Source organism: Eretmochelys imbricata, chromosome 1, assembly GCF_965152235.1.
Source record: "Eretmochelys imbricata isolate rEreImb1 chromosome 1, rEreImb1.hap1, whole genome shotgun sequence".
Lineage (NCBI taxonomy): Eukaryota > Metazoa > Chordata > Testudines > Cheloniidae > Eretmochelys > Eretmochelys imbricata.
The window spans coordinates 207,589,162-207,597,683 of record NC_135572.1 but is presented as its reverse complement, the minus strand read 5'-3'; the positions used below and the strand labels follow the sequence as shown (position 1 = coordinate 207,597,683).

Sequence of the window (8,522 nt, the reverse complement as noted above, 5' to 3'; positions counted from 1 at the left end):
AAATTGTATTCATTTTTTAATAAGTGCATTAACATTCTAGGTTTGTACAGAATATTTTTAACCAGAGACACACTCCACAGTTCATTCCTAGAGCTTCTGAAAAAAGCTACATGCCAACGTGACTGTCCAGTTGCTTTTGGAAAAAGATTTACTACACCGTGAGCCAGGTATTTTGACTAAAAGACCAATACAAGTCTAGGCTCTATTTTGTGGGTTATAAAACTTCTCCTTGACTTCCCGCTTGTGGTGAATCCAAACAAATAACAGGAAAACATTTCCTAGGAGAAAGTTTTGCTTCTGGCCAGTGACTGGTAGTGTTGAGAATAGGTTCCGCTTCCCTGAATAGTGTTCTCATCAAAGCCAAGAAGCTTCTTTAAAAGTCTAAAACTGGTACCATTTCTTGTCCTTATATTTCAGCATCAACTACAGAGATGGGAAATAAGCAAAATGAAAATTAGATACAAAAATCTAATGGTAATGTTTTGCTAATGGTAAAGACTTGTGCTAAGTTAGTATGTGGTAGAACTCCACTGGCTTAGTGGTATCACAAATGAAGTAGGTCCATTAATTGTCATGGACTTCATAATCAAGTAGAAAAATTGGAGCAAACAAATAGTAGCAGGTTGAGCTTTGCCAAACATGTCATTTACCTCTGCTGCCGTAAAATAACTTTTTTCTTTCTGGAACTTCATAATTAAGTGTTAAACGTCCACAAAGAACATTATCTACCCATAGCTCTTATTTACTGAAGAGACACTTCTCAGGGAATTCCTACTTTCACACTCTGCTTTTTGCATAAGGTGAAGTAGGAACTGCTATAGATTAGGGTACGCTAGGTGCCTCGCCTCCAGAATACCATCTGTCAGTACACATCTCTTTGAGGGTATTTTTTGCCTCACACTTATAACAGTCCATAAGAAAACCAAAAACAAACATTCTCCCTGGAGCACTAGGTACATGGTAATCCAGCTGTACAGATATCTGGAAAACTGGAATTACAGTTAAATATTCCTTAATGTACTTCTTTTCAGTTGATTCCTACTCTTAGGACTATAGAATCATAGAATATTAGAGTTGGAAGAAACCTCAGGAGGTCATCTAGTCCAATCCCCTGCTCAAAACAGGACCAAACACCAACTAAATCATCCCAGCCAGGGCCATAAAATCCTCTAAGGAAGGAGATTCTACCACCTCCCTAGGTAACCCATTCCAGGGCTTCACCACCCTCCTAGTGAGATCGTGTTTCCTAATATCCAACCTAGACCTCCCGCTCTGCAACTTGAGACCATTGCTCCTTGTTCTGTCATCTGCCACCACTGAGATCCATCTAGATCCATCCTCTTTGGAACCCCCCCATCAGGTAGTTGAAGGCTGCTATCAAATCCCTCCTCACTCTTCTCTTCTGCAGACTAAATAACCCCAGTTCCCTCAGCCTCTCCTTGTAAGTCATGTGCCCCAGCCCCCTAATCATTTTCATTTCTCTCCGCTGGACTCTCTCCAATTTGTCTTTTGTAGTGGGGGGACCAGAACTGGATGCAATACTTCAGATGAGGCCTCACCAGTGCCGAATAGAGGGGAATAATCACTTCCCTTGATCTGCTGGCCATGCTCCTACTAATACAGCCTCATATGCTGTTGACCTTCTTGGCAATGAGGGCACAGTGCTGACTCATATCCAGTTCTCGTCCATTGTAATCCCCAGGTCCTTTTCTGCAGAACTGCTGCTTAGCCAGTCGGTCCCCAGCCTGTAGCGATGCATGGGATTCTTCCGTCCTAAGGATAGGACTCTGTACTTGTCCTTGTTGAACCTCATCAGATTTCTTTTCGCCCAATCCTCCAATTTGTCGAGGTCACTCTCGACCCTTATCCCTCCCCCCAGTTTAGTGTCATCTGCGAACTTAATGAGCTGGATGATGGGATTAATTGCATCCTCAGCAATAAAGATGTTGAACAAAACCGGCCCCAGGACTGACTCCTGGGGCACTCCGCTTGATACCGGCTGCCAGCTAGACATTGAACTGTTGATCACTACCCGTTGAGGCTGACAATCTAGCCAGCTTTCTAGCCACCTTATAGTCCTTTCATCCAATCCATACTTTTTTTAACTTGCTGGCAAGAATACCTCATGCCATAGGGTGACATCATTACAGAGCAAATGTCTTCATGCTAAGCAGCCTATTTAGAGCAGACCAGTTTAGCATAACACACTATGGCCATGCCCCCAGTTTCCTATGCCCCACTTGTTCCCTTGCATCCAGATGCACACCTGTGACCCACCCTAGTTTCCCCCCTCCCTGTTCAGCACATCTTGTGCAACTAGCAGGTTTTTAAAAGAAACAGGATTAATGATAATATTTCTCCTGTTATTGTTCATATCTGAACATTTGACAGGAGGGATAGGCACACAAAATCTTCAGAGCAATTAATGAATATTGTTCCCATTGTTCCCAAAAGGACTGAGGCCCCTACGTTGTCCTCTGATTTCAGGAGCAACACTGCTGCGTCAATGAATGGACATAATGGTCATATTAACTGAGGGCGCTTACTACTCTCCCTCCCACTGAGAACAACGGGAGATGGCAGCAGTTTTGAAAGACAGACATTTATGAAGAAAACATTGCAGGAGACTTGGGCATTGGTGGCACCCTGTTCTCTGTCCATGGCGCACAGTTTAGTTTCCTGAGGACTGAACTTTTTGGTCTAATTGAAGTCTTTGGACTTAATATAGGGATACTCAGGTGAAATGTAATGGACTGTGATACACAGGAGGGTAGACTAGATGATCTGATCATCCCTTTTGGCTTTAAACACTATGAAAATATGGAGTAAGTGTAACCAAAGTAGATGGCTGTCTCAGTTTGCAGAGAGCCTGAAACAACAGCTCTGAGGTGGGAAACTACCCCATTTATTTCAGTGGGTGCAGATGTGAATGACGATACTTCACTGCTTATCAAAGCATGTAGAAAAGGAGAGAAAGTGTCATATAATGACAATCTACACCAGTGTTCCCCAAATGTATGGGGAAGGGTGCTGTATAAATTAAGGTATCAACGCTTGGGGGACAGTGCTGGGTTTAATTTTCCTGAAGGAGGTTCAGCTTTCTTAACTTTGGGTAACCCTGGGTAAGGAAAACTCTCTCCACATGTATGTGTGAGGAACCCATACCTCATGTGCATGTTTGGAAAATGCCTCTGCACTAGCCATCATGCTTGCAGTCTTTTCATCCAGTTCTCCCAGTCTCTGTCCTCTCTCGTCAAGGGCGAGGCGCGCACGAGCCAAGTCTCCGATTACCCCTCCTGCAGCTCCTTTCATACCCTCGATTCCACCCGAGCCAGGGATGTGCTGAGCCAGGCTCCGAGAGGCTTTTCCTGCTGAAGCCTCACCAACTACACAGGGAAAGTGGAGTTAGCTCGTTCCCCCATCGATAACGAGAGAGTTCATTGCTAGTTCCTCACTCCCTTGCTGTTGTTTGGGGTGTACTGTGGCACACAGAGACTGCCTCAAGCTACCCAGGCAGGTTTGATAATAGTGCACTCTCAAACCTGTTCTTCAGTAATTGCAGTGATGGGGACTTTTTATTGTTCACTTGCTCTTACTGGGAAGAAAGGAAACATTTTGGATAGATAGAAACAAGGCTCTGAAACGTCAAGCTCTTGCTCCTTCTAGTAACTTGTGGGGACAAATTCTCTTCCCTCCTTCATAGTGTTACCTTTAACATTTTTAACATCCCTTCTTTCCTAGATTGTGTCCTGTCCTTGTATTGGTTTAACTGTTCTGTGTCTTCCGTTAGTTTCAGCAATAATCACTTACACAGCTCTTCTCTGTCAAAAGTCTGCCCACTTCCTCCAAACAACCCCTTGAGAAATCCTCTGTTCTGGGCTTCTGGTGTTTCCACTGGGGTAAACAAATCCCCAAGCATGTCCTGGCCAAAATCAGACAGAAGAAAACATGAGGGAACTAGAGGGATGAAGATTGTCATTTACTTTACATGTCTAGATTAACAGAGTCACTGACATCAGATGTTTGGCAAATAAAATATAAACTCTGATCTATGTAGCATGTTGTATTGCAAAACCAGGGCTAGCAAGGACAACATTTGATTTTCAGTTTGTCTGCAACATCAATTCTTTTAAAAAAAAAAAAAATTCTCATACTACATAAAGCACAGCATTAAGCATTTGATGTCCGGTTACTACGAGAGCTGGGTCACTAGTGCAGATAAAATGTCCAACCAGAGCCACTCACATTTAAAAAAAAATTAGTTTGTGTTCATTCCCCTGGTGGGTTCACATTTTATGATTTGTGGAGAGCAATTTTTGCAACGAAGCCACAACATAAAAATATTGAGTAAAATGAAGAAATCACGATCAGCTGGTGAGCCGCAGAAGAGACGAAAGTTGTTGAAGAAATGACTTTGTGAATTATGTGCTTTGCACTAGTGATTGTCCAGGCAACCAGACCATCAATACTTCGCAAAGAGAAAACAATAAAGATGAATTTAGTGCTTGCTGAAAGGAAGCAATTTTACAAAAGGCCATTGGCTTCCCTCCGAGAGCCCATCACTGGATGCTAGCTGTGCCTACCTCCCACTTAATTTTACTATTTACACAGCACCAGTCGTGCACAAGACATTTACAGACACAGCTGAAGGCATGGTCTCTGCCTCCAGAGAGCTTATACTTGTATCCTTCAAACCAATGGTTCTTTAGAAACAAATCTAGCTATCAAAGTTATTTGCAATCTGCTAGGGTAACTACTTATGTAGCAACCATTTGTGGGGAGATGGCTTCAGTACATTACTACTACTGCTCTGCCAGCTGGTAGGTCAGGGTGGGTGAAACCATGGCTCTCTGCCAATGCTCCTCCCACTTGCTCTTGGGGGAAGAGGGGATACTGGGTGTATAAAGTCCTTGCTCTTCCCCTCGGTGCAGCAGCCGTGATGTGAGCAGCTGGAGTGTGGCAGTGCTGGGAGGTAAGAGCCTTTTTCCCTTACTTGGGCTAACGCAAATCTAGCCCATCCCCTAGTTTTAAACCCTTCTTCAGTGATGTAGTTAGAGTCCCTCCAGTAATTTGTAAACAGTTGCTTCCACTCCTCCTCCTCTCCAGTGAGCCCAAGCCTGGCTGCAACACTCACTCCTCTTACCAATTCTTCAGTGTTGAAAATGCCAGCACTCTGTGATGACTTCTGCTGCTCAACACATCCCCATGGTCTAACAAGAGCCGGCAGTACCACGTCTTTTGTTGGGCATCCTGGCTCTCTGCTCATTATACAACCTCAAGCTTATTTCCTTTTTTCACTGCTAATGCTCCTTCCCCAATAACCCCACACAATTCACTTCCTTCAATAAATGACATTTAGCATGTAAAAAAAATCTAACAATGAACTAGCTTTTTACTTTCCTTACACCATCGCCACAGCTGCTGTATTTTAATGTGTAGTACAATCTGAGAACCTTTTCCCACCTGCAAATAAGGACTGTATCGGTTACTGTAGTGGAAAATACTGTACATAATTCAAAAGTATGTCCTAATCACTAATAGATTTTTTTTTGGAGATTTTTAATGGTTTATAATCCAACTCCGAACCCCTGCCCTTCTACCCTACTGAGTGATTGCTGAAGAAACTGTATTAATGTGGGGAGTGGGGCCTGCATTTACTTTTAGAATAAAATAAGCAATACTAAAGTTAGGGAAGGAACAGAAGTTGTGCTGATGCACTTTCCCTTCAGTTAGACCCATGCTGGTATCGAGTGCCAGACATTTTTAAGCAGTCCCTTATAACATTTTGAAACCATTCCTCTTTCAACCAGAGCAGCACATTAGGACTTTGCTATACTTTGTTATGGCGAGTGCCAACCTGCTTCAAATCTGGATCAACTTAGTAGGAACCAGAAGTTGTTACAGTTAATGCCAGTTTGTGGACTTAGTCCAGTCTCTAGGGGACAGGAGCTACTCCATAGAGGCCACGGACCAAAAGTACTGTTGACCTCCCCTTTGTCCCAATGAGGTGGTTCCTGCAGGGCAAGCATAAGGTTTACTTGGGGTGTGTGGTGTGCACGTAGGAAGCTTGGCCTGCTGCTGCAGCTGCCCGTGCTGTCCTGTGCTATAAATAAATAGGGAACTTCCATCTATAGGTTTGTCAAGCTAGCACTGATTTCACTTTAAAAGCAAGCAATTGTGGTTTCACAATAGATCATATCTTACATTAAATCTAATGCCTGGCATATCTGCTGGCAATAATGTTACAATCCAACTTCTCACCATTTCTAACCATTTAAAACTTTAACTTTTAATTAAATTTAAATTTAATTAAACTTAGGAGAGGAAAAAGTGTCATTACCTTGAGAAACCTACAAGTAAAACATACTGTTTCAGATACATTGATCATTTGGGAACAAATGTTGTTTTAGAAGCATCTTGTTTCCCCCATCTTTAGCTGATAAAATTTTGAGTTAGTGTTTTGCATTCTTTCAGAGATTTAACACAAGGAACATGCATATTAAGGGACCAGAGCATTAGACAATGACACCATACCACTAAGTATTTCTTTTGCCATTTTACTCTTTCCAAATGTAGGAGGTTTTCTCTTGAGAAAATGTTGATGCAAATTGACATATGTTCCAGGCATGACACTGCAGATGTTACAGAACATCCTGGGCAATCTTTGCGCTGTTATATGGAGTTTCAGGTTCCAAATTAAAAATAAGAATGCACTGGATTGAATGAAAATTATCTGAAAAAGGAACAGGTTTCACTAGATTTTAAACCAGAGGACATGGTGTTAACAGTCGAAAGTCTGAGAATGGTGTAAGCCACTGTGATCAAGGCAGTGGTGGGAGGGCTCTGTTGAGATGCCTCTGGCTGGCTCAGAAGTGCTGAAAACATGGTGAAGCACAGATCTCACAATGGGACACCGTTACTGCTTCAAAGATTAGATAAGAAATAAGAAAGCCATGTGGCATGGATGCTTTTGATGGTTACAAGCCCTACCTGTAGATTGTCACACATCTCCTGGCTGTATGTCAGTCGCTGGATCTCTGTGGGGGAGCTGAGATACAAAGCTTGCCCTTCATTGGTGAAACAAAATGTCCGTGCTATCCTCATGTCTGTTACTGGCAAATAGTTGACATCCAGCATTGGGCGAAGGCTGGGCAAGCTGAAGAGAAGCATATGCCTGTGTTATGTTGGGATTTACAGAAAATGCTTTTATTCTATCACGTGATTCAGACCCACAGGTAACTTATTTAGTATTTTTCATATCTAGCCTAGAATGCTGTGGTATTTAAAATGCAGTCCTACTCTTAAATGTGCTAATATAAAAATGGCACCTTTCCATTTCACAGATCTGTTCCCTCCGTGTATTGGTCTCAAAGCAAATTTCAGTGACCAAAATAGGTCTTTAGGGCTAGCTCCACAAAAGGACTTAGGTGTCTTACATGCAGCTTGCTTGGTGTCTAAGTCCTCCATCGAGAGTCTCAAAACCCTGCTCAGCTGCCACCTAACCCTGTAGTAGCCTAAAGTCCTTGTGGCAAAAAAAACCTCCACAGAATGTGTATCTTGTGGTTTTGAAAGGTTAGCCTTCGGTTAAATCCAACCCAATGTTGGGTAGAACTCTCAAAGGTGCTGCTGCTGAATGAGGACTGCTTTAACGCCACTTTTCAACTTTCTACCTTAGCAATTTTGATTGAGGAGCTATCCAAAAAAGAATTTTTAAGAATTATATTTTTTAGGGATGTCGATTAATCGCAGTTAACTCACATGATTAACTAAAAAAAATTAATCGCACTGTTAAACAATAGAATACCAATTGACATTTATTAAATATTTTTGGATGTTTTTCTACATTTTCAAATATATTGATTTCCGATACAACACAGAATGCAAAGTGTATAGTGCTCACTTTATATTACTTTTGATTACAAATATTTGCACTGTAAAAATGACAAACACAAGAAACAGTATTTTTCAATTCACCTCAGACAAGTACTGAAGTGCAATCTCTTCATTGTGAAAGTGCAATTTACAAATATAGATTTATTGTTGTTGTTACATACCTGCGCTCCATAACAAAACAATCTAAAACTTTAGAGCCTACAAGTCCACTCAGTCCTACTGCTTGTTCAGCCAATCGCTAATACAAACAAGTTTGTTTACATTTACAGGAGATAATGCTGCCCGCTTCTTATTCACAATGTCACCTGAAAGTGAGAACAGGTGTTTGCATGGCACTTTTGTAGCCAGCATTGCAAGGTATTTACGTTCCAGATATTCTAAACATTCATATGCCTCTTCATGCTTTGACCACCAATCCAGAAGATATGCATCCATGCTGATGATGCTTGTAAAAAAAAAAAAAGTGTTAATTAAATTTGTGACTGAATTCCTTGGAGGAGAATTGTATTTCTACTGCTCCATGGTTTTACCTGCATTCTGCCATATATTTTGTGTTATGATAGTCTCGGATGATGACCAAGCACATGTTGTTTGATTTAAGAACACTTTCACTGCAGATTTCAAAAAAC

The 8,522-nt window shown here is 41.7% G+C and overlaps 1 protein-coding gene across 3 annotated transcripts in view; it reads right to left on the bottom strand.

Moving 5' to 3' along the window:
* Positions 1-381: 381 nt before the first annotated feature.
* Positions 382-8,522, bottom strand: part of STXBP5L (syntaxin binding protein 5L) — a 433,225-nt gene continuing 425,084 nt past the window's right edge. For all 3 annotated transcript variants that reach the window (XM_077807341.1, XM_077807339.1, XM_077807340.1), the window contains 4 exons: positions 6,991-7,156; positions 3,811-3,922; positions 3,166-3,386; positions 382-423 (listed from right to left, as the gene is read on the bottom strand). In XM_077807341.1, the coding sequence (XP_077663467.1) occupies positions 382-423; positions 3,166-3,386; positions 3,811-3,922; positions 6,991-7,156 (541 nt within the window). The remainder of the gene's footprint in view (positions 424-3,165; positions 3,387-3,810; positions 3,923-6,990; positions 7,157-8,522) is intronic.